Source organism: Euleptes europaea, chromosome 1 (genome assembly GCF_029931775.1).
Source record: "Euleptes europaea isolate rEulEur1 chromosome 1, rEulEur1.hap1, whole genome shotgun sequence".
NCBI lineage: Eukaryota > Metazoa > Chordata > Lepidosauria > Squamata > Sphaerodactylidae > Euleptes > Euleptes europaea.
The window spans coordinates 15186384-15213059 of record NC_079312.1 but is presented as its reverse complement, the minus strand read 5'-3'; the positions used below and the strand labels follow the sequence as shown (position 1 = coordinate 15213059).

General features: G+C 47.4%; 1 protein-coding gene across 1 annotated transcript; it reads left to right on the top strand.

Moving 5' to 3' along the window:
• Positions 1-3185: 3185 nt before the first annotated feature.
• On the top strand, positions 3186-15245 carry LOC130492474 (E3 ubiquitin-protein ligase TRIM7-like). The gene is made up of 9 exons (XM_056866227.1): positions 3186-3611; positions 5337-5501; positions 5971-6066; positions 6588-6818; positions 8346-8368; positions 10828-10946; positions 12338-12370; positions 14572-14574; positions 14707-15245. The coding sequence occupies exons 1-9, from the start codon at positions 3186-3188 to the stop codon at positions 15222-15224; spliced, it is 1614 nt and encodes a 537-aa protein (XP_056722205.1). The 3' UTR covers positions 15225-15245.
• The last annotated feature ends 11431 nt before the right edge of the window (positions 15246-26676 follow it).

Here is a 26676-nt window from a genome sequence, read left to right as displayed (position 1 = left end):
TTCAGAGACAGGTAACAGCGTTACCTGCAGGCTGTCCAGGAAAAGCTCTTCCACTACTGAATGAATAAACTTCGACTTATTGCTGAGTAATTGATACAGGACAGCAACAGTAGGTATTTATGATTATTTTATATTGTCCACCTTTCTCACTGAGACTGAAGAAGGATTACACAGTGTAAAATTTAAATCAATGAAACAAGCAATGTAATCCTAGGACGGCAGAAATCTCAAACACAGCATAAATATTAAACATTACGTGTTAAATAACGCAGGAAATGGTATTGGGACAAGTCGGCCTATTCACCCACCTCCCAGTTGAGTATGAGCGGGTCCCTGCTTTGTAGCTCCTCCTCCAAGAAGCTTTGATACCTGCCTGGTTAAACCTTAGGTTGTGTGTGTGTGTGTGTGTGTTAAGTGCCATCAAGTCACTTCCACTTCATTGCAGTCCTATGAATTAATGTCCTCCAAAATGTCCTATCCTTAACAGCCTCGCTCAAGTCTTACAAACTGAAAGAACTCATTTATTTACCTTTCTGGTGGTCCGTGGTATCAGTAAAACTCTCCTCCAATAACACATTTCAAATGAATCTTCCTGTCAGCTTTCTTCATTGTCCAACTTTCACACCCATTCATAGTAATAGGGAATGCTGTGGCATGATTTAACTTAATCTTGGCCGCGACTCGTCAGTGACACATCCTTACAATTAAGAATCTTTTCTAGCTCCTTCATGGCTGCCCTTCCCAGTCTCAATCTCCTTCTGATTTCTTGGCTGCACTCTCCCTTTTGGTTGATGATGGAGCCAGGGAATAGAAAGTCTTGAACAATGTCAATTTCCTCATTGTCAACCTTAAAATTGAGTAACTCCCCAGGAGTCATTATTTTTGTCTTCTTCATATTCAGCTGTAGTCCTGCTTTGGCACTTTCTGCTATGACCTTCAGCAGTAGTTGTTTGAAGTCTTCACTATTCTCTGCCGATAATGTGGTGTCATCTGTGTATCTCAAATTGTTAATGTGTCTTCCACCAATTATCTTTCCACCATCTTCTAAATCTATTCCAGTTTTCCTTATGATATATTCTGCATACAGATTGAAGAGACAGGGAGATTTAAAATATCCTTATCTAACCTCTTTGCCGATTGGAAACCATTCTGTTTCTCCGTATTCCATTTTAACAGTAGCCTCTTGTCCAGAATAGAGGTTGCGCATCAGAACAATCAGATGCTGTAATACACCCAATTCTTTTAAAACCATCCATAACTTTTCATGATCCACAGTCAAAAGCTTTGCTGTAAACTATGAAACAAACTGATTTTCTTCTGAAATTCTCTTTATGCTTCAGTAACTAACATAGATTTGCAATATGATCTCTAGTGCCTCTTCCTTTTCAGAATCCAGCTTGAACATCTGGCCTTTCTCATTCTATATATGGTAGCAGTCTTTGTTGAAACATTTTGAGAATCACTTTGCTCACATAAGAAATTAATGTGATGGTCTGATAGTTGTTGCAGTCTTTGGAAGGTAAGTTGACCATTTCTAGTCTGTGGGCCATTGTATTGTTTTCCATATTTGTTGTTTCATATTCTTGTCAAGATTTTGATGGACTCTGTTTCGGTGGCTTGCAATAGCTCTATTGGCTGTGTGTGTGTGTGTGTTAAGCACCATCAAGTCGCTTCTGACTCATGGCGACCCTATGAATGAAAGTCCTCCAAAATGTCCTATCTTTGACAGCCTTGCTCAGATCTTGCAAATTGAAGGCTGTTGCTTCCTTTATTGGGTCCATCCATCTCTTGTTGGGTCTTCCTCTTTTCCTGCTGCCCTCAACGTTTCCTAGCATGACTGTCTTTTCCAGTGAAAAGTTTGGCTGTGTACATACAGCTAAAAGACTGGGCTATACCACACACACATTCTCTCTCTCTCTCGCCCAACAGAAAACTAGCACCTCAAGGAGAAATGTTATATTCTCGCCCTTCGTTGCTGTGCCGCTTTTCTGTTTCCCTGGAATTTTCTTTAATATGGGGGAGCTTTTGGAAACACGACTCCCCTCTCTTACTATCTGGAGTGGTGCAGTCCGTTCTGACCACTCTTTCAGATCAGGACTCTGCCTCCAGACTTCAGTTTTCTGGGAACATGCGAGTATTGCTGCAGTGGGAACGGCTCAGTCACCAGGCAAGGCAAGGACCAAAGAAGTGGAATCGCAACCAAACAGTTGGACCATCTTTCTTTCTTTCTGTTATGTATGCATGTGTGTGTGTAATTGCATCAGGGGAAACCCTGGGCAGCTTGGAGTTCCCCAAGGCTCCTGAACTGTATGTTCCCATTGGCTACTGGGGTTTCCCCCTCCCCATCACGGTCGTGGGGGGAGTGGCCGCAGGCGGCCAAGTGGGCATATAAGCAGGGGTCAGGTCACTGTAGTTCAGTTCTGTTCTTGTTTGTACAATAAAGTGGTTGCTGTTGGAACTCCATCTCCGTCCTCTTGTGTTCCCCCATGCAGACTTAACACTTTCTTTCTTTCTTTCTTTCTTTCTTTCTTTCTTTCTTTCTTTCTTTCTTTCTTTCTTTCTTTCCTTTTCGTCAGTTTCCTGGGGCAAATTGGAGAGTTTCTGCCCCTTCCCCCAAGTAAGAGGGGTGGGATCTGAACCTAGCGGGGAGGGGCCGTGGCTCAGTGGTAGAGCCTCTGCTTGGCACGGAGAAGGTCCCAGGTTCAATCCCCGGCATCTCCAGTTCAAGGGACTAGGCAGGTAGGTGATGTGAAAGACCCCTGCCGGAGACCCTGGCTGCCGGTCTGAGCAGCCAAGACTGACTTTGATGGACCGAAGGTCTGGTTCGGTATAAGGCAGCTTCATGTGTCGTTTTGAGAAGGGGCAGGGGGGTGTGGTGACTGGGATGCGAAGGGAAACGTCTCTCCCCCGCCCGCCCCCCCCAGGCTCTTGCAAATGCCCACCCAAGGAGTGCGAGGGAGACGCTTCCTCCCCAGGGTCCGCCTTCCATCCCGGCCCTTTTCCTAGCAACTCTTTCTTCCCCCCCTGGCCGCTGCCCATCGCCCGGCTCTTGAGCGCGCAGCAGCAGCAGCAGCAGCAGCAGCAGCACCGGAGTCCTTTGCAGGGAGGGAAACGCCCCGACGCCGCTTTGGAAAGCAGGAAAACGAAACTGACTTCTCTCTCCCCACTTCTGCCAGGCTGCAGCCATGGCGGCGGAGGGTCCCCCGAAGGAGCTCTGCGAGGAAGCTTCTTGCTTTATCTGCCTGGACTTCTTCAGGGACCCGGTGACCATTGCGGAGTGCGGCCACAGTTTCTGCCGAGGCTGCCTGGCCCGCAGCTGGGGGGCGTCGGGGGCGGAGGCTTCCTGCTGCCCCCAATGCAGAGGGAGAGCGCAGGAGGGGACCCTCCGGCCAAATCAGCAGCTCGCCAACTTTGTGGAAGTAGCCAAGAAACTCAGTCCTCAGGAGGGAAGGGGGCAGAAGCGAAGGAGGGGGGTCTGCGAGAAGCACCAGGAGCCCCTGAGGTTTTTCTGCAAGGAGGACGAAGCCCCCCTCTGCGGGGTCTGCCGCAGATCCGAGGAGCACCAAGACCACCAGGTGATCCCTCTGGAGGAGCCTGCCGGAGAGAAGAAGGTAAGGAATCTCTCTGGATCCTGCTGGGCATGTAGCCCTGATTTCTTCTTGGCTTCTCTGTCGTTTCGGTCCAGTGAAAAGAGTCCCAGCTGGTAGATATTAAACCAATTTAATTTTACGCCCCAGTTTCCTGGCAGTAAACCAGGATCCAACCAGCCTTTAGCTTGTCCCCATTGGGTAGACCAGAGTTGGAAAACGGGATCCTGGGCTGGGCAGATCCTCCTGTCTGGCCAGGCGGGGCTCTTCTTACTGTGCTCCGTTTCCCCAGGAGAGAAGACTTTTCTTGCATCTTGGGGCCTGGCTCAGATTTTCCCTTTGAACCAAAGCAGCCTTAAGCGTTCGGGGCCTCTTTTCCAGTTGTTTGTTTATAATGTCAGCTTTATATTTTGATTCCTCTGTTCAGCCGCAGATGGGCTGCCAAAGGAGTTGGTGGTAACAAAGCCATTCAAACGTCATGTTCTCCTTCGAAGCCCTGCCTCTGTCCCACCAGGAGACCCCTCTTTGTGGGTGGTGGAGTTTGACTGCTGAGGAGGGGCTCTCGATCCTTGTGCCCCCAGACTCCCGTAGACATGATCCATTTCCTCCCATCCATTACTTACAGTGGGAATGCTGTTGCTTCTCCTGTGTTGAAATTTAGGAGAATGGCCAGTCCAAGAGGTGTCGCGGGCACTAGGAAAGGTGTTGATGGGCACATAGGTGCCCACAGCACCATGCTGGGGACCCCTGATCCAGAGGATGTGGTTCCCGTCCCCCCACCCCACCCCCAGCCACCAAACTGCATGCTCTTGGTGAAGAGGGGAATTCCAATATCGTGCAACCATAACTGTGAGTCTGGAATGAGGCGGGGAGCCCTGCAGGAACAGAGAAAGATTTGACTGCGTCACTGGCAAAGTTGGCTGGATCAGGGGCTGATGTGCCTCAGCTCCAAGACCCGTCATTAGTACCGGAACAGAAATGTTGAAATGGTTTCAAAAGTGTCTTCAGAGCATCCCCCATGATCACGGTGGCCAAAACTCCTTACAGGATGTTCCCTGCATCGGTTGGCAGAAAGGCTGCCCTGTGGGCAAATTCATTCAGGAGTCCTGTGAGATTCATTTTGAGAGTTTGGAAAGGGGAGTTGGGAGGATTGCAGAAACTGGACTTGAGATGGGAGGTATTTTAGTGTAGTTCTTCTTGCTCTGGCAGCCATGTTGGTTTGGCTCCGCCTCCTGTGGTGGCCATTTTTGGGGTGGCACTCCCTACCTTCTCTCAAAATTCCAAAGGTACCCGCAGGATTTAAAAGGTGGCGGGGCGGGCGCTGGAATTAACCATCATTTTCACTGAAAACAAAATGGATATGTTTTGAAAAATATTTGGGCCAGGATTTTCCAATTCTCTTAGTTGTTGGTTTCCTCTTTCTACAACAGCCTCAGATGCTACTTGAAATCTCATTGCCAGAGGAGAGGGGAGCCACCAGCTGAGGATCTGGGGGTGGATTTGCCGACTGGCAAAGTAGATGCAGGGAGTGTTCGGTTTACTCTGAGCCAGGAATTGTTATCAATCCATTGGCTTTCAAAGGAATTTGAGGCATCAACAAAAGCTTGGTTACATCTCTCTTTCCTATACATTTTTTCTGAATAAGACACCAGTTATAGCCAATATTTTCAAGAACAGAGAGAGGAAAAAGTCAAAAATATGGGGGGGGGGGGAATAAAACAAACGTGGTTCTTTTGTTTTGGGCATCAGATAATTGTGGCAGCCAGAAAGGAGAGAGTTTGCCAGAAGCACCAGGAACCGCTGAAGCTCTTCTGCAAGGAGGATGAAGCCCCCATCTGTGTGGTCTGTGACCAGTCCCAGGAGCACAAAGATCATGAAATCATTCCTGTGGAGGAGGCTTCCCGAGAGTACAAGGTTGGAAATCGACATGGTGGATGATGGTGGGGAAGATCATGTGTGGATCCTTTCTAGCTAGGGAAGCGCTCAGGCCTTGGGCCCAAACGGGGAAGGACAACATCTCTTTGTTGCCTGTCTGTCTTGGCTGCTCCCTTCCTAGTTGCCCTCCCATTGTGCCCAGGGGATGATGTTAGGACATTGGCACCCTTCAGGGCTGGCTGTGTTGACGTCTGGCTGTGTGATTTTCCTGCCGAGCTACCAGGGGGCAGTAGAGTTTTAACTATTTTCACCCCTCATAAAATATCCTTCCTTAAAATAAAATGGTTAGTCTAGAGTTGCTGTTAACCCTCTGGCCAGGAGTTGCTTGGGGCAGGAAATCTTGCAGTTATACCTAATTTGGCCTTTGATGACAGTTTTGCTTTTTAGGTTTTATAATAAACCTCTGTTTCAGAAAAAAGACTAATTTGGGGATTCCCCCCTCCCCCAGGGTCAGTTCTGCAATTGTCTGGAGATTCTGCAGTTGGAGAGAAAAAAAATTCTGCTGTTTAAAGCCAATATAGTGAAGGAAAGCCAAGACCTGCTGGTAAGTGTCTCTATTGCTGGGATGTGAACAGACACTGGAAATGTACATAGGGGGGGAAATAACACTGAGTACAAAATGCAGGAAAGTCAAGCAAGAAGGCAGTCTCTTCCCATTCGGAATGGATTGGTTTCCCACTGAAAAGTTAATGAAAGACCACTTAGAATGAACGTTTATGAATATTAAGGGGAACACCTTTTCTCTTATAGCGCTGCAATAAAAAGGGTTCTGGAAGTAACTGAAGTGTCTATGCCTGGGGGAGAGAGATGAGAGAAGCTTCTTCAGCTCTGTTTTTCTTGTGCTGTAGCACGTGTTTGAGTTTTGTAAACTAATACCACTTCAAGAAGAAAATAATGCAAAGAGAATTCACGCGTACTTTGGATTAATCCTTCTTAATCTTTTTTTTACCCAGAGTTGATGCGATCTCTGGGGAAGTCAACAGTGCTCTTCTGATAGGAGTCTTCTAAGATCTCCTTTTCCACTGCAAAGACGGGCTGTGTTCTTTTCTTTTTTTCCCATCTCAGAAGCAAACTAAAGGAGTGCAGCAGAAGACAGTGAACAAGTTCAGGCAACTACACACGTTTCTGGAAGAACAAGAGAAACTTTTACTGGCCCAGATGGAAGATGTGGAGAGGGAGGTGGCAAGAAACAGGGACCAGCACCTGGCCAAACTGTATGAGCAACTTTCCTATCTGGACAGCCTCATCCGGGAGATGGAAGAGAAGTGTCAGCAGCCGGCCAGTGAACTCCTGCAGGTAAGAGCGTGGCTGGAACAGCTAAGGCTCCCCTTTGGGAGAAGGCTGCCTCCAAGCCCTTTCTGTGCCTCCTTCTGCCCCATTTCGTCTCCAGCCAGGGGCAGACTGGAAAAAATAATCTAAGTGTCCCTGCGAAACTCCATCCCCTGGAAATGTAGCCCCTCCCTGATAGACTGAAACCACTAGGCTTCCATCTCAGAGGCAGAAGTGTGTTTGTGTGTCAACCAACAGTCTGGGGAACTACATGGAAGTCAAACCAGGTTCATGGGTAGCTCTTTCCAAACAACCAGGAACGAGGGTCATAGACAAGATTTTTCACAGCAAGTTTTAAAAGGAGGACATATGTGGGGAGTGGTGAATAAAGCTTATACTGGTTGCAGTAAGATGGTTGCGCAAAAATGTACACACAGAGACGCACAATGGCAATCACAGGTGACAGTGGAACGGCATGTACACACCTGTTGCTGGCACCACTGTGCTTGCTGATGCCAAGTTGTCATGTCTGTGCAGATGCAATGGCATTTGTGCCCAGACCGCCCCCCTTTCCCTGCTGGACCACATGGCAACACTGCAGGAAAAAGGGGGGAAACCCTTTAAAAGGCTAAAAGGTTCTTCTCCTCTCAGTCTCTGTGGCCACCATCCCCCCATCAGAGGGTTTTTCTCAGGCTTTAAAGAAAAGGGCAATGGCTAGATCTGTTTCACTAATTCCTAGCTTCCCTTTTTAAAAGAGGTAAAGTGCAGGATACACATTTCCAGTTATCACTCTGCAACAAAAAAGTCTAAATGCTTTATTAAAAAAATGAAAGCTGGGACAAGTATGTTGTTACAATGCAACTGTAATCTAGTTATTTTTTCTTAAACCTAGGAAATGGCCTTGTGTGGAAAGAAGGGAAATAACACCAGTGTGGGGCCAAGTCAAGCAACGTGGATGTTTTTTAAAAATTTATTTTTTATTTATTGTTTCAATTTAATACCTTGCTCTCCCCGGCCGAGACCGGGCTCAGAGTGGCTAACAGAGGAATAGAACCTTTTAAAAAAGCATTTAAAATAGCCCTAAAAGTTTAAAACCAATCCTAAAACTACTTTGGCGCCTCTAATTGTAGGCGAGCAGATGGAATAAAATTACTGCGACGGTGAGTGGGTTGGGGAGGCGAGCAATCATAGATATAAAACCATAGCTTCAAATGCCTCTGTGTCCACAGGTGGCCAGGAGAGCTTCATACCCTAATCTGAGGACTTCCTGCCTTCCATGTGAGGAAAATCCCTTTGTTCAAGTAGCCACTAGTGAGACATCAGAGCAGATAATCTAGCTCTACTCTGAAATGGCCCCACTGATATTAACCTCATGAAGATTTTTCTCCACTTTATGGAGATCCACCCCAGCCTTTTGAGTAGAGTCTGCGAGCTGGACACAAGAGCAGGGCCAGAGTGCAGAATCTTCTAGGGTCTGAGGGGGTCTTCCTGCTGTGGCCTTTTCACAAGCATTGAGGTCTCTCTTCTTTCTCTTTTTCTGCCATTTTTCTTTAGGATGCCTCAAGCACTTTGCAGAGGTAAGTGGGTCTTTCTCATTAACCTTCTCAACACTGGGAGGGGTCTGGGTATCCTGTGAAAAACGTGGTCCTTCAGGATCATGGCTGAGGGCCAAATCAGGTCTAATTAAGGTCGTGGATCTCCATCCATCTGTCAGCGGTAAACCACTTAAGCACAGAGCCTCATCAACAGGAAATCGTGAAGTGAAATTATATGGTGTGTGGGGGGGTTGACACCTAGCTGTGCATCTCTAGAACAGGGTCCCCAAACATTTTTGAGGCGGCAGGCACCTTTGGGATTCTGACATGGAGTGGTGGGCGCGGCCACAGAATGGCTGCCCCAGGAGGGGGAGCCAGCCACGAAATGGGTGTTGCAGCTTTCCTTCAGTCATACAGTGAAGACTCTTGTGTTGTGGTGGCAGCTGCTTCCAAAGACACATTTTAAAAACTACCCCAGGAAATACAGGGTTTGAGACTTCTCAGCTACATTCATTCTACAAAATGGCAGTCTGGAAACTTTATTTGGCCCAGATAATGCCTTGGTGGGCATCGGGGCTAGCTACGGGGGCACTTTAGAGGTGAACACAGGGATGACCACCCAACCCAATCTGATGTTCTTCATGTGTTAAGGAAAGTAGGGTGAGACTGCACATGAGGAAGCAGGAGTTGTGGGTGCGCCATGTTTCCATCAGTGTTTCTACAACCATGTCCTTCAACCTCATGGCACTTAAATGTGCCGCTCTTACTCAAATTTGTCCTTGGCTGTTTCCACACCGACTATTCACCCCATATTCAAGGCTGTGGTGAAGCAGGAACGGCAGCAGTTTTCCCCACCCCACGTGCTTTTTGACTTTTTCACATCAGCTACTGGGGCACAGAAACCCATTATCAGGGAGCCATGTTGCCGCTGTGCCCCGCTGGCAGCCATGGTAACAAAAGGGATTCCCAAATAAAGCATTTCCCGATGATGGGGAACACACAGCTGGTGATCAGAAAATTCGCACCTCTGCTTTAAGTCTCCCCAGTTAGTTTCAGAGAAAGAAGAATGGTCATGTGACATCATAGGGCTCAAAGTTTCCAAATGGTTAAAAAGGACAGAAGGAAGGACACTTCTGGGTGTGGTGATGTCATGTGGCCTGTTTCCTTCCACTGTCAGCCTCCCTCTTGAGAACATAAGTAGAGCCTGGTGAATGAGACCAGTGGGCCATTTAGTCCAACATCCTGTTTTACACAGTGGCCAACAAATGCCCCTGGATGGCCAACAAACACAGCACAAAGGCCGAGGCGCTCCCTTGCTGCTGCCTCCTAGCAGTGCTACTCACAGGTTGCCTGCCTCTGGCGGCTCCCCTCCGGTCACCTTGGTTAGTGCCACTGGTGGACCTCTCCTCCATGAATGTGTCTGATCCCCCTTTAAAGCTATCTGTGTTTGTGGCCATCACTACCTCAACCAGCAGTGAAGGAATTATGTTTTTTTGTCTCTCCTGAACCTATTTCTTTTCATTGGGTGCCCCTGCGTTCTGGTATTATGGGAGAGGGAGAAAAAGACGTGAAAGCATTGAACCTAATTCTGCCCTCCTTCATTTTCTCCTCACAACATCCCTGACTGAGAGAAAGAAGGACTGGTCTAAGATCACCCTGTGAGCCACAAGGCTGAATGGGGGATTGAACCAGGGTCCTGGAGTCCTAGTCACAGGGCACAGGAAGCAGCTGTATACTGATTCAGACCATTGGTCCATCAAAGTTAGTATCGTCTACATAGCTGCAGTGGCTCTCCAGGGTCTCTGGTAGAGGTCTTTTACCCAATCTAGTACCTGATCCCTTTACATGGAAATGCCGGGGATTGAACCCAGGACCATCTGCATGTTAAACTGATGCTCTATCACTGAGCCACAGACCATCCCTTAATTCTAACACTAAATTCAGAACTCTAACCATGCCAGCTTTCTTTTTCTTTTGCTAGACAGTTGCAGGGCAGATATAGGCAGTGGATGTGGGATTGCTGTATTTAGGCCCAACTTGGTGTTTCCTTTCTCAGAATAGGGTCTGGGTTGCCCTCAGTCACACATCAACCTTAGGGAATAAAGTAGGGCCTTGAAATGCCTCTGGGGGGGGGCAGCCATTTTTCATGGCCAGACATCCCTGGGGAGGGGAGTTACTTTCTCCCCAGCACAGCTTCAGCACAGGGAAAATGGCTGGGGTGCTGACAGGAGCCCATCCTCCCCCTGTGGTGGTGTTCTGAGCCCAAACGGGCTGTTTTATTTTTTAATAACCATTCTCCACAGCTGTTGTGTGGCTTTGGGGTCTCAGGAGCTACAGTGAGGTGGATGTTGCTCTCTGAAGAGCCCCCCATCTTGCTCTGCTTTCAGCCTCAGCCTGGGTCTCTCGGCTTTCTGCCGACTCCTTCCTCAGTTTCTCTGATCTACAGGGGGGAGGGGGATACTGAATTGAATGTATAGTATTTTTACCTGATTTTTCTCAAGGTATGAAGAAAAAGAGGTGTTTGAGGATCGAGTGGCTTTTTCTCTTGCACAGAAGTGGCGCATCTTGGACTTCTCTGATCTAAATTTCTTTTTGGAGGGCATCAAGAAGCAATTCAAAGGTAATGAAGAAATGCTACAGGGATTTCAGACTGGACATATGATTGTGCCAGATGTGTTTTAGGCTGCTTATTTTGGGGTCCCCAACCTTTTTGAGCCCGCGGCCACCTTTGGAATTTAGACACAGCATGGTGCACGCAGCCACAAATTAACTTCCACTGGAAGTGGAGCCAGCCACAAAATGGCTGCTGCAGCTTCCCTTCAGTCACACAGGGAAGATCCTTCTACTTTTGGTGGCAGAAGCTGTGAATGCAACATGTTAAAAAAAGCTGTAAAGCCAATCAGAAGCCTTGCTTGGCAAAAGTTCCACCTTGCCTTGGCCTCTTCAATAAATACTTGATGGACTCCAATAAAGGGATTGGTGGGTGCCATGCTGGGGACCCCTGGTGTGTATCATTAGAAGACAAGGAATATGAGAAGTGTGTGTACCAGTTAGATAGTTCACCATGGAAGGTTTTCTGATCAGATTTCTCCTGCGACTAGTTCAAAATGACATTGTGTGGATTTCCGCAAAATTATTCTGTGTGGCTGATCTCTAGTCATTTGTGTTGGTTCACTGGCAAACTGGGAGGTAGTGGTGTCAAAGTGGGAGGTAGGGTGGTAATGTAGGATGTCTTCAGGGCATCCTCATTTAATGTAGATACCCACACAATCCTTTTCAGGAACCCCTGCCTCCATTTCCATTTCAGTGAGTTTTTGACCAAATTGGACCTATCAAAACAGCCCTCTTTGACTGACTGTGTGTGTTTGCTTGAGTGTGTTATAGCTGAGCCCACAGTGTGGTCTCAAGGGGGACTGAGGGTGGGGTCTTAAGTAGATTTACACCTAAGGCCACTGAAATCAGCAGAGTTTGAAGGAGGTAAGATTGGTTAGGATGGCACTGTGGAACCTCTTTTTTGGAAGGATCCTAAGTCTAGCTGGAGTGGATCCTTGGGCCGCAGTCCTTAGCATACTTTCTATGAAGTGAATCTCCAGTCACTAAAAGTCACTAGTGAAAAGAAATGTGAATATTTCCCCATAAGTAAAATTTGGAATACCGCCCCCCCCCCCCAGAAGTAGGTTCTACTGAACCTTTCAGCCTAAACTCGGAAGAAATATGTACGCATGTGCCATCAAGTCACAACCAATTTATGGCGACCCCAGAAAGGGGTTTTCAAGGCAAGTGAGAAGCAGAGATTTCTTTGCCATTGCCTTAGTCCGCAGAATCTTCTTTGATCTCCCATCCAAGTACCAACCCTGCTTAACTTTTGAGAGCTGATGAGGTGGGGCTATACCATGACACCTTCCCTCCCCAAGAGAAAAAGAGACCATATTATTAACTGATGTTTTTGTCACAAGATTAGTGTTAGGCACATGGGTCTACTGCTCACATTCGTTTCTTTTGCTTCCTCAGGCACTCTGAATTCTGGACTTCACCTGCAGAAAGGTAATTTTTTCTTCAATCACTTATCAATTATTTCTTAACTAAAAAGCTTCACCTTACAAGTTGTGTTCTTCTGCTTAGGGTTTTTCCAGAGATAACATCACTGGATACTCTTGTTTTGTTCCTCAACCTCTCTCCCTCCCTGCCTCAGCCAGTTCCTTCTTGTTCTGAGGAGAAGGCCTGTCAGGGTGAAAGAGAAGGTGGACTCTGAGGGGATGAACTGCCTCCTTTTGCCTACCTGCCGCCATATTGAAATGATGGGAGAAAGGTTGCTGGGCATCAGCCCTTGATGGCCCTTCAGAATCCTCCCCACGAGAGGCGCAGACCAGGTTGGGAAACCCCTTTCTCTACGTGGATTTCCCTACCTGCTTTCCAGGTTTCCCTCAGTTTCAAAGTGCTGCAAATTGTGTATTGGATCTACGGGTTTTGTGGAATAGCAGTATATAAAGGCAAAAGTCCAGCCTGCCCTGGTGCTGTTTTCCAGTTGTTCATACATAATTTGTCTTTAATGTTTGGGAAAAGAACTGGAACTACATACCATCACTCACAAGCCTCGTCTTCAGCTTGGGCTTCTACCTCCCCAGCTGTCACTCAGATGCACACGTCTAGCCAGGAGGAGGCTGTCTCCTGTCCTGAGTATATTTTAGAGTAATTTCAGACTGAAGGAAGGCAAATGTTTGAAGGTCGGATGCTGGCTTAGCTCTGTTTTGCTCCCTTCTGTGTAGGGTCAGTTGTTGGCTGTTTTAAATGAATATGTTTTCAACCAGTATTTATTGTATATCGCAACATATCAGTCCTTTACCAAAGCTTTCAATAAAGTTGCAGAATTGATTTTTGGAGAGGTATCTCCTGGATATTAGATGTATGTGTGTGTTCAGGGCAGCAAAGTTTCTTTCAAACCAGTTTGCTTTAAAAAGTTTTTACCCTTTGGTACTGCCAATTTTGCAAGCATCAGAATAGAGTTTTCAAGGCTCTGCAAAATGTATGTGAGGAAAGGAAAGCCATTCTTGATGCCTAACCCCGTTTATTGCTTAGTTGAGTTCCTTAACAAAAGTCTTTGTATTCTTCCGCCAAAGGTGGCTATTGAGGCATCTGTTTTTCTAGCCCAGGGTAGGTGATGCTTGAAGTTTGATAGCTCTGTGACGGTAACTCTAGTGCAGAAGGGCTTCCCATTGGTAATATTGCAGCTCTTTTGAAACTTCTACCGAGGACACCACAAGAGGGCTTAGTTTTTGCAGAGCTGTCAATAAGCTGCTCTGAGCCTGGCTTTGGCTGGGAAGAGCAGGGTAACAAATGGAAATAATAAATAAATAAATAAATAAGTTGCTTCCACAGGGAGAGGACATGAATTCAATACTTAGGATATTTGTGTAATTTCTAGCTTGATCCTCGCCATCTTCTCACAGGTTATTAGCCCTGGGTTCAACCATTGTGGGAAGTGATTTCCGCCCACCCACCCCCGGCTTCCTCACCACATTTGTGCACCTGCTGGGGTTTCCCAGGTTTTCGCCGATCTTTCTTGAACCTGGTTTGCAGTAAAGCCTGGATGGCTGCTACATGGGAGGGAAAATTCAGATTTTCCCATGTATGTGGCAGCCATTTCCCTGACCCTGTCCTTGTGGTCACTATTTCCTTCACCCACCTCTGGGGGGATTTTTTTTTTAAGGCAATACTGTATTATCATTATATAGATATAATGTTTTACCAATATGTGTACCTGGTTCTCTGAATTCCTAGCCTTCATGAAAACGTAAGTCTCTAGACCTTTTTATTGTGACAATATACAGGGAAAGGCATCAATAAAATGATGTGCCACTACTGATATTTGTTTTCATCACAAAGCCCCGGTGGCCCAGTGTAAGGGGGTGGGTGCTGCTGGGGGGGGCTGGAGAAGGAAACCTGGGGAGGCGGGAAACCTGTCACGCAGAAGCCCCATTCTTGTTGCTGCGCTTGATCAGTACCTACATGAGTAACATTCTGTGCCTCTGCTCCTTTTCATGTGATTTGGGTATTTCTGTAAATGCTCTCTCATGTGTAATTTCTTAGTGGGGGAAATCCTGTGAGTGAAGGGTCCATGGATCTCCCTCAAGGTTCCCCACTTGGGCTAGGATATGGTAGGAAATGGGTTGTTTTCCTGTGGGTTTTTATTGTGCATTTTATCTGCCTTCTCTTGAAGCTCAGAGGAAGACTGGTCTGCCTTTTAGCAGGTCAGGAGAAGGCAGAAAAGTCTGTGAAATCCAGGAGAGGGTTATGAAGAGGTGGGAGCAGGAGAAGGGCAAGAGGGAGAAATCTCCCAACTGAAAATGCTTCTCTTCTTGTCTCCTCATTTCCCCCAACAGCAAATGTAACTCTGGATCCACACACAGCCCATCCCAAACTCGTCCTGTCTGAAGATCAGAAAAGCATGAGGCTAGGAGAAAAAGCTCAAGCTCTACCCAGCGATCCTGAGAGATTTGACAACTATGGTGCTGTGCTGGCCCATGAGGGATTCACAGCAGGCCGCAATTTTTGGGAAGTCCTTATGGGAAGTGAGGATGGCTGGACTGTGGGGGTGGCCAGAAAGTCTGTGAGGAGGAAGGGAAACTTCACCTCCAGTCCTGAAGAAGGAATCTGGGCTGTGGGGAAGTGGGGGGGCCACTACAAGGCTGCCATGAAAGATGAATACCCTCCCCTGTCCCTGAGTGGGCACCTCAAGAGGATCCGAGTCTGCCTGAACTACGCTGGGGGCCGAGTGGCCTTTTTCGACGCTGACCGAGGATCCCTGATCCACGAGTTCTCTGGAGCCTCCTTCCGTGGAGAGACCCTCCTGCCCTTCTTTCGGGTGTCTAAAAAAGGCCACCTCAAACTGTCTTCATAAGACCATCTCTTCACACCAGGAGCATCAATGAGAAAATATTGTTTCTCAAGAGCCCCATTGTTTTAGTCCTGTAAAGGCCTCTCCAGGCTCTGAACCACCAAAACTGACTGGATTAATATGGAGACATTTCCCCTCCATTTCCCAAGATTACCTTTTTTCCTTTGTATCTGATTTCTGAAAGCAACAGTAACACATTTCACTTTATAAAGAATAACAGGCTTGTTGTCAAGGAGAACTGTGATTAGACCCCCACAGCCTCCTCCATCCTCCATCTCAAGCACAAGAGGAACAACCGAAGATCCTGCAGAGGAGGAAGAGGCCCTGCAAGTTGAAGTTAATACTCTGGACTTTCTCTTTTATTTGCACTACCTGTTAGGATCTGCACCTGTTCATCATGCTTTCTGAAGAGCACTGAAGATCCTGTCCCTATCAAGGTTGCTACATTCATCACAGTTGATACCAGTGGTTGAAAAGATGCTTATGATAGTTATGTTACCTTGAAAACTGTGCTGCCTTTAATTTGGGTGTGGGAGGGTTATATTGTAACTGCCAAACAAGCAGAAGGGTGTTGTCATTATTGACTTGAACCATCCACAACTCTCCAGTTGAAAATAAAAATCAGGAGGGGGATTTGTGTAGCCAGGGTCCTGCTGGGTTACGCTTGCATTAAAGGTTTCTCTTCCTGTCTCTCTCATTATAAGCCCTTTTCATCCACACAGCCATTTCTCCTTTAATTGTGTTTTCAACAAACTGGGTGCTCTTATTTTGTCCTCACCACAACCCTGCAAGGGAAGTTAGGCCAAGAGCTTCTGAACTTCATTTCTAGAGTTGCCAGCTGTGGCTTGGGAAATCCTGTGGCTTGGGAAAATCCTGGAGATTTTGGGTGCAGAGCTGGAGAAGGGAGGAACCTGAGGGGAGCATAATGCCATAGAGTCCATGCTTTGAAGCAGCCAGTCTCTCCAGGGAGAAACAATAAATAACCCTATGCTGAAACAAGCTGTGCTAGCAAACCAATCAGCACACAGGCTCTGGAAATATCACTGTACACAGTTCTCTCCAGGGGAGCTGATTTCTGTCATCTGGAGATAATTCTGGGAGATCTCTGGGCTCCACCTGGACACTGGCAATCCAGTGTATAGCTGGGTAGGAATTTGAACCCAGGCTTCATCAATTTGAGTCTATCACACTGCACTGCAATGCACTGGTGTTGGGAGAATTTCTTTTGTCCCCCCCTTGTAGTTCGTTGTGCATGGTTTTTCTCTGTCCGCTTCACTTACCAAAAAGCAACCCAGAGAGATCTGGATAGAAAAGAACTTGCATACAGAGAAGCATTCTTACACAGTCACTCTTAAACAGCATTCAAACCATATGAACAGTAAACCAAACAGTTTTATTGAACTTACAAAAAGAATATGAAGCAAAGGAGAAAGCAATATTTAACTGAATATTACTTAACAAACGTACACATACTGACAGACCAACAGTTACAGAGGCCCCTGGGTCACTTCCAGAGAGAGAGACAGAGATGGCAACCATTCAATGGGTCTGTGATCTCGCCGTGGAAGGACAAGGAACTGGGCTTTTGGGTCAGCCTTTTATGGGCTGGACCGTGAGGAGAGGGTCTCAAATGACCCCTCCCTGTCACATTCTTTAGGAAATGAGTTTCCACAAATCATGACTAAAATTGTTTAGAAATATCTTGTTCCATAATAATTCTTTCAGTGTCGGGCCTGATATCTGATTGTCCTGTCCATCCGTCAATGTACCAAAACAATCTCCCCCTACGTGAGCAGACAATTTGCCGCCTGCTTGAACGGCCTTGACTTGGAGCATGTAATGTGCTTTGGGTGACTAGCTCCTGTGTCCTTTAGGGTCAAGAGCCTAATTAGAGCTGATGTCAGCTAAAAGTCAGGTCTTCATATTGCTTCTAAGTTATAGGTTAATAAGCTACATATTAATAAAATTGGTTTTTCTTAACCCAAATCAATATTGTCTATAGACTAATATATTCAATATAGATTAATGTTCAATACAAAACTTTTCTCACCACACTGGCTCTCTGTTTTTTATAATCATACTAATGTGTTATCTGCACTTCAGGAAAATCTGTTGATAAATGGGAGCCATGAGACTTGCCAGGGGGATCCCATCATCCCCCCCTCCCCTGACTTGCTGGTCACTGGACAGCCACCTGTCAGTCTAATCTAGTGTGTCGCCATCTCTTCTGCCTGATTCACACAGTGGTGAGGGGGGAAATGGTGGGTCCCACCTGTTCCCAACAGCTTCAGGGAAGGGACAGGAGCTGGAAATGCCCACAAAGGCACCATCACTTTTACTGTTGACTAGAGGTCTGTCGCACTTATGATATTTATGGCATTTTGAACAGCGAAGGAGCAGTTCCGCCTCCTGTCAAAAGACTTACAGCAATATTTGATGTAGCAAGAGAAAGTGCAATCATCCTTTTTGTGAACTGTAGCCGAAATCATATAACAAATACTTTTCCATTCCAGCAGGCAAAATTTGGTTCTGTGGGTTTGTTTGGTTGGTTTCTCAACATGGAGTTAGAGGCCGCCTCAAAGGTCCAGAGAAGAACAGGCCATTTCCAGCTTTTGATGAGTCCAGCCATAATAATAATTAAAAAAATGGTGACACACCATTACAATGCTCTATTATGGCAATGCCCTGACCTGGATGGCCCAGGCTAGCCTGAACTCGTCAGACCTCAGAAGCTAAGCAGGGTCGGCCCTGGTTAGTATTTGGATGGGAGACCACCAAGAAAGACCAGGGTTGCTATGCAGAGGAAGGCACTGGCAAACCACCTCTGTTAGTCTCTTGCCATGAAAACCCCAAAAAGGGGTCGCCGTAAGTCGGCTGCGACTTGACGGCACTTTACACACCCGCACATTATTGCAATGGCCCTGACCTAGATGCCCCAGGCTAGCCCAATCTTGTCAGATCTCAGAGGTTAGGCAGGGTTGACCCTGGCTTCAATGGGAGACCACCAAGGAATACCAGGGTCGCTATGCAGAGGAAGGCAATGGCAAACCACCTCTGGTAGTCTGTTGCCTTGAAAACCCTACTGGGTTGCCATAAGTCAGCTGCGACTTGACGGCACTTTACATACACACACATTATGGCAATGATTAGTTCACAGATTTTTAAAAACTAACTCTCTAGAGCTTTTCATTGTGGAGTTATAAGGGAAACTGTTTAAAAATGAAATCTGGGAACTAGGGGGTATACATATTTTAATGAAACTATTTTTATCTAGTTGTTGCTGACCTTTTTTAAAAGCCCGCTGATGGATGGCCCAGGCTAGCCCAATCTGGCCAGATCCTGGAAAATAAACAGGATTGGCCCCAGTTTGCAGTTAGATGGGAGACCTCCAAGGAAGGTCAGAGTTGCTATGCAGAGGTAGGTGATGGTAAATCCCCTGTTTGTCTCTTGCCTTGAAGACCCCAAGGGTTGCCATAAGTTGGCTGCAACTTGATGTAAATTAAGAAAAAATAAGCCAGAATAGTGAAAAGTAATGACCATATTAATGCCAGCACAAAATCCCCCCATCATTTACGTTCACTGACAACGTCCACATCTACTGACCCCCTCCAAGTTCAATATGCTTTGCATGGCTCCTCTTCCTCCAAGGTCACAAGCTTTGATACCTGCCTGGTTAAATCCTTAGATTGTGTACATACAACTGAAAACACTGCGGCTGTATCACATGCATACACACACTCTCTCTCCCAGTAGAAAACTAGCACTTCAGGGAGAAAGGTGATCTTCCTCTGCTCTTTCTTTGCTGTGCTGCTTTTCTGTCTGCGTGGACTTTTCCTTTACACATGGGAGCTTCAGGAAATGTGACCCCCCCCCTTACTGCCTGGAGTGGTGCAGTCCATTCTGCGCTCTCTTGCGGATCTGGAATCTGCATCCAGATCTGGCTTTGCAGGGAACACGCATGTGTTGCTGTCGTGGGAAGGGCTCAGGGGGCAAGGCAAGGGCCAAGGCGGTGAAATCGCATCCAAATGGTCGGGCCATCCTTTGGTGTGTGTGTGTGGAGTCAGTCACCCCTTTAGGGTGCAAAGGGAAACGTCTCTCTTCCCTCCGAGGCACTTGCCAATGCCAACCAAAGGAGTGCAAAGGAGCCGTTTCCAGCCCAAGTTCTGCCTTTCCATGCTGGCCCTTTTCTCTCTCTCTCTCGTGTGTGTTAAGCGCCGTCCAGTGGCTTCTGAACTATGGCGACCCTAGGAACGAAGGCACTGGCAAACCACCGCCGTTAGTCTCTTGCCACGAAACCCCCCCAAAAAGGGGTCACCGTAAGTCGGCTGCAACTTGACAGCACTTTACACACACACAGGAACGAATGCCCTCCAAAATGTCCTATCATTATCAGCCTTTTCCCTAGTGACTATTTTTTGGCAGCTGTCTATCACCAGGCCGTTGCAAAGCAGCAATGAGTCCTTTGCAAGAAGGAAACGCCCCGTCGCTGCTTTTGAAAAGCGGGAAAACGATACTAGGGTCTTATTATGCAGGGTTTTTCCCTTGCGGAAACCCTGATTGCTTCGGGGCTTGGTTTTGATTTATGTACGGGATGTTTTGCCTTGGATTTGGCGCTCTGTTGATGCACATTTTCCCCATCTGAATTCTCAAAACTCAAAAGTAAGCCCCCATGCTGAGTTTTGAGAATTTGGATGGGAAAGAATGTGCATCGAGTGAGCGGCAAATCCAAGGCAAAACCTCCCGGGCATAAATGTATCCATTTTTCGATCGTCGGAGAACACCTCGCTCCCCCCGCGCATTTTGCCCGCATTTTCTGCATGCTGTTTAGCCGGCATCCATCCAGAAAGCGCAGGGGGAGAGCGAGGCCAACCTCTGACGGTCAAAAAATGCATACCTCACCAAAACCAAGCCCTGAAGCAGCCCTGGGGGTGACCGCGAGGGAAAGAGCCATGCCTCAAAGGCCTAACTTTGTTCTGCCCTCTCCCTGCTTCCTCTAGACAGCCATGGCGGCAGAGGGCCCTATGAAAGAGCTCTGCGAGGAAGCCTCTTGCTCCGTCTGCCTGGACTATTTCAGGGATCCGGTGACCAGGGGCTTGGCCAAAAACATTGCTATGACATCATAGGGAGGGGCCAGTGACATCACAGGGAGAGGCTTCCTTTCCCACTATCTATGGAGGCAGGACCACGGGGATTTAGGGAGGGGCTCCCCAGAAATTTAGGGAGGTTTCAACAAATGATCTTCAGACAGCTGAAATACAACTAACTTTTAATTAACAATGCAAACTCCTTCTTAATTTATATTTTCAAAATTACAGTACAATCAAGTGTTCTCCTAATCCCCTATTATGCCTTCTGCTGCTCCCACAAGCATCCTCTCCTGCCATATTCCACCTCTCCTTCCCAACTTCCCTTCACCTCCCCACCCCAATACTAGGCATGTGTTGGTATAATTAGTAGGGTTGCCAGGTCCCTCTTCGCCACCAGCGGGAGATTTTGGGGGCGGAGCCTGAGGAGGGCGGGGTTTGGGGAGGGACTTCAATGCCATAGAGTCCAATTGCCAAAGCGGCCATTTTTCTCCAGGTGATCTGATCTCTGTCGGCTGGAGATCAGTTGAATTAGCAGGAGATCTCCTGCTACTACCTGACAGTTGGCAACCCTAATAATTAGTGGTAAACCTATACAGATTGCATCATCTAGGTACAACCCACTCATTAAGATGTAGCAATTCAAAATACTCTGCACTTAAATGACACATAAGAACACAAGAATGGCCATGCTGGATCAGACAGAGGTCCATCAAGTCCAGCAGTCTGTTCACACGGTGGCCAACCAGGGGCCTCTAGGAAGCCCACAAACAATACAACTGCAGTAGCATTATCCTGCCTGTGTTCCAAAGCACCTAACATAATAAGCATGCTCCTCTCATCCTGGCGAAAATAGCTATGTATCATGACTAGTATCCATTTTGACTAGTAGCCATGAATACCCCTCTCCTCTATGAACATGTCCACTCCCCTCTGAAATCATTCCAAGTTGGCAGCCATCACCACATCCTGGGGCAGGGAGTTCCACAGTTTAACTATGTGTTGTGTGAAAAAATACTTCCTTTTATCTGTTTTGAATCTCTCCCTCACCAGCTTCAGCAGATGACCCCGCCTTCTAGTATTATGAGAGAGGGAGAAAAGCTTCTCCCTGTCCACCTCTCCATACCATGCATACTTTATAGGCCTCTATCATGTCTCCCCTTAACCACCTTCTTTCCAAGCTAAACAGCCCTAAGCGTTTCAACTGCTCCTCATAGGGCAGTTGCTCTAATTTCCTGATCATTTTGGTTGCTCTTTGCTACATCTTCTCAAGCTCTGCAATATCCGTTTTTAGGTGTGACCAGAGCTGTACTGTATTCCAAGTGTGGTCTCACTATAGATTTGTACAAGGGCAATATGATATCAGCAGTTTTATTCTCTATTCCTTGTCTAATTATGGCCAGCATGGAATTTGCCTTTTTCACAGCAGCTGCACACTGGGTTGACATCATCATTGTGCGAACCCTTACAACCCCAAGATCCCTTTCTAGGTCTCCTGCTGCCAGCTCAGATCCCATCAGTGCATATGTGAAGTTGGGATTTTTTGCCGCAATATGCATCACTTTACACTTGCTCACATTGAATGTTATTTGCCATTTTAATGCCCATTTTTCCAGTTTGTACAGATCCTTTTTGAGCTCTTCGCAGTCTGATTTTAAGCACCCGAAACAATTTAGTGTCATCTGCAGATTCGGCCACCTCGCTGTTCACCCCCAACTCCAGGTCACGGATGAACAGGTTGAAAAGCACCAGTCCCAACACAGACCCCTGAGGCACCCCACTGCTCACATCCCTCCTTTGGGAGAACTGACCATTCATTCCTACTCGCTGCTTCCTATTTTTCAGCCAGCTCTCAATCTATAAGAGGACTTGTCCTCTTATCCCATGACTATGAAGTTTGCTTAGCAGTCTTTGCTTAGTAGACTTTGTCAAAGGTCTTTTTTCAAAAAATTCTAAATATGATACAACAGGAAGGTAGGACAAGACTGTGTCGCTCGGGGCCAAGCCGCGCTCTTGCAGCCGTTCCCGCACCAAGTTTCTGCGGTGGGAGACATTGGGAGAGGCTGCTACCTCGCTTTTGGGGAGTGTATTAGAAGCACGTGGTTCTGCTTGAGTGGGGTGAGTCAGCTGTCTGTTATTGTCTGACCCCTGGGGATGGAGCCTCAGCTATCCAGGTTTTTGCTGGGCGTGCCACGTGTAGGATCATCTACCCGCTGGGCAGAAGTGATGGGTGTGAGCTCAGTGCACGAAGCTCTTGGCTCTGATACGGCAAAACGGGGGTTCGTGGGGGGAGAGAGAGACCTGCAGATCGTCATTCAAGAAAACAGTTTATTCTGGCAGCTGCGACCCAGAGCACTCTACCGAGTAAAAATCTCTGAGCCCCGATCATACTGAGGAAGGGATATTTATCCAAATTCAAGATATGACAACCCATCAACATTCAGGGTAGGCTGATAACACTCCAGACATCGAGGCGGCAGTGGAGTAATAGTTTCACCCAGTTCTTGTTATGGTTTACTGTAACCCTCCATGACTCTTGCCCCAGTTACTAGCTCACAGACACACAGGGAGATTCTGCCCAGCAACAAGCTATTCCCTGGTTGCCCTAATACATTTTACAGAAAGGAAAAGAGATTATTACCAATTGCTAAATCAGTGGATCTTCCATAGTCAGGGGAAGTCTACCTTGCTGTCACAGCTCTCAGGGGGCAGGTTCATGGCTTAAGGCTAGGGTTTGCCTGCCTGGAGAAGCTGATGCCAAGAGAGAGAGAGAGAGAGAGGCTTGGGGAATGTGACCTTCAGGGGGATTGACCAGAACATCTCGCTCCGGTGCCGGGAACATCCCATCTGAAAACCCCTGGGATGCACAGGGGAAGGGTCTCCCTTCCACTGGGCGCTTGCAAATATGAGGCCAAAGGAGACACGTCCAGCCCAAACTTTGCCTTCCGTCCCAGGCCCCTTTCTCCAGGGGTGTCTTTTCTTTTCGGTCTTGTCTTTTCTTTTTTCCTGTTTCTGTGTGTGTGTGTGTTTTTTTTGTTTTGCAACTCGGCATAGCTCCATTTTTGAGAGTCATTTCCAGGAAGGGGAACACCCTGTCGCTGCTTTGGACAGCGTGAAAACGAAACCGACTCTCTCCGGCTCTCCCTTCCCTTCCTCCAGGCAGCCATGGCGGCCGGGGGTCCCGTCCAGGAGCTCTGCGAGGAGAAGCGAAGGGGGCAGAAGCGAAGGTCGGGGGTCTGCGAGGAGCCCCAGGAGCCCCTGAGGTTTTTCTGCAAGGAGGACGTCGCCCCCCTCTGCGGGGTCTGCAGCACATCCGAGGAGCACCGAGATCACCAGGTGATCCCTCTGGAGGAGGCTTTCCAGGAAAAGAGGGTAAGTGAGAAATGGGTGGGAGGAGACCTCCTAGCATCCTTCTGCGTGGCTCAAGATTTCCCTTTGGCCCAAAGCTCTGTCAAGCTTGTGGTCGTTGCCGCCTGCTGGCTTGTTACTGTTGATATCAAATATAAATATACCATATAATATTATTTCCCCCCCACACACACACACACACACACAAGTTGGCTTGCAGAGCAGCGGCTAGTAATAAACGGACGAAAAAAAGGGGCTTGAGGAGAGGATTTTCTTCGTGGCGGAGGGGCGGGCCTGGCTGCCTCCTCTTCCTCACCCCACCCCACCGGGAGACCTTCCTTTGCCGGACAGGGTAAAAGCCAGGCCAGCGCGAACGAGCATTAAACAAATAATAGTACCACAAAAAAACAGTGGCGTGCCTTCAAGACGCTCCAGAACAATATTTTAGAGATCAAAACTCAGAAAGAGCGCACATTTACTAACCCTTTCCGGGCCAAAATGCCCCCAGAACATGCATCTTTCCTTATTTCAAAAAGGTTGACTGTATGATTATAACATAACAGTGTGTCCTTCTGGTTCTGCAAATTCCCAGCGTTATTTTTTTTTCAACCCGTGTCTAGCTACCTTTGTGGCTAATATGTTTCCCCTTATATCTGCAATGAAAAGGACTAGAGATGAAAGCTGGAAATTCAGAGAACCTGCAAGACACAGTGTAAAAACATAAAAGTGATATAATGATGTTCATTGGCTGATAAACCCGTGGTGCCAGAGGGAGGGAACTACTGCTGCCGGGGACAGGGGAAGGCAAGATGGCTGTTGTGTGGGCTGGAGCTGGCAAAATCCAAGCTTTCCTACTCACACGACAGCCCTCCAGGGTTTGCTAAGATCTTTTCCACAAATTTCCAGCAAAGCAGGTTTGGGGAAAATTAGAGAAAAGCAGGGGGAACCCCAGGAGGTGCCCAAATGCACCATAATGCAGTGGGGAAGCAGGAAATAAAAACACTTCCCAACAGCACCAAGTGAGGGCCGATTACTGTGTGCGGACATCTCTGGGAGAAATGCTAAGCAGATCTACTCAGAAGTCCCATTTTATGCAGTGGGGCTTTCTTCCAGGAATGTGTTCTCAGGTTCATGACCTCCTGCATCACAGAAGTGGTTGAACTCATCATGCAAAATAGAATCATATAATAGAATCATAGAGTTGGAAGGAACCACCAAGGTCATCTAGTCCAACCCCCTGCACAGTGCAGGAATTTCACAACGACCTCCACCACACACCCCCACTGACCCCTACTCCATGCCCAGAAGATGACCAAGATGCCCTCCCTCTCATCATCTGCCTAAGGTCACAGAATCAGCATTGCTGACAGATGGCCATCTAGTCTCTGCTTAAAAAACCTCCAGGGAAGGAGCGCTTACCACCTCCCGAGGAAGCCTGTTCCGCTGTGGAACCACTGTAACTGTTAGAAATTTCTTCCTAATGTCTAGATAGAAATCCTTTTGATTTAATTTCAACCCGTTGGTCCTGGCCTGACCTTCTGGGGCAACAGAAAACAACTCGGCACCATCCTCTCTACGACACCCGTTGAAGTACTTGAAGATGGTTGAAGGGCTGTCATATAGAGGATGGTGCACACCTGAAAACTCCACCTGCCCACATCATTCACTGGGGGTTTTTTGTTTGTTTTTTTGCGGTACTATTACTGGTCAAGTATCCCTTATTTGGACTGCTTGGGACCAGAAGGGGCCCGTATTGTGGATCTTTCCGGACTTGGGAATATTTTTGAATTTTTGCAAATACGTACTGAGATAACTTGGTGATGGGACCCAAGTCTAAACACGGAATTCATTTATGTTTTCTACATACTTTATACACATAGCCTGAATGTAATTTTAAACAATATTTTAAATAATATTGTGTACATTTAACCATCAGTGGCACTGCTGAGGGCCTGTGAGTAATGCCTGCATGCTGGCTCAGTAGGTCCAGTTTTTGGATCAGTCTGGATATAGGATGTCCGCATAAGGGATACTCAACCTGTATTTATTAAATGCCCATTCCGGGCCGTTCTGTGGTGTTCCAGAGGCATTTTGGCTCAGAAAGGGTTAATAAATGCATGCTCTTTCCACATTTTCATCTCTAAAATATTGTTCTGGAGCCCCTGCAAGGCATGCCACTGTTTTTTGCTATGGTATTCTTTGTTTAATGCCCGTTCCGGGCAGTTCCAGCTTTTATCCTGTCCCACCCTTTGCCCTCTCAGTATTGGCGTTCCAGGCTTTCACTTGCAGGCCACCCTTGCTGAGGAACATGGGCAGGACAATCCCATTTCCTTCCCCTTAAGCAGTGGCCTATCCTTTATGGACAGTGGCCACCTCCTTGGCCCTCCCATTACTGAGATGGAGCTGCGTGGCCAGCCCAAGAGGATTCACTGCCCAAGGGGGGGGGTCCTTGAAGATCCCGTTACGGACGTAGGGCAGTTGTATCTCGTTTGTCCTTTGATGATAGTTTTCTTCTCATATGTTTTATAATAAACTTCTACAAAAGGAACCAATCTCAGTTTTGTGTCTCTCCTCCCCCAGGATCAGTTCTGCAACCGTCTGGAGATGCTGAAGGAAAGCCAAAACCTGCTTGTGTCACTATGGCTAGAATTAGTATTGGGGGGGGGGGTGGAGTACAAAGCAAAAAAGTCAACCCATGAGGCAGCCCCCCCCCCCCCGCTCCAATTTGGAAGCTCTGGGCACAGACTGTCAGTATTCAAGCAGACCAGGAGCCCCGAAAGGTAGACTTAACTTTGCAGTTCTAAGCAGTGGAGCTGGGCACGCTGCCTCTGGCTCTCCCTGCCCTGTGGCACCCGAGGCAATCAGTCACCTAGGGCTGCCCCGTGGGTGGGCTGCCCCTGGTTGTGCATCCAGATCTAGAACCTTTTTTAAAAAATTCTTGACTGTTCTTGTTTGGGGCAGAATGACTTTCCAAGGCGCGCTCTGCTCCGGGATGAGCCCTGTGCAGGTGAACGTCTGTGTCG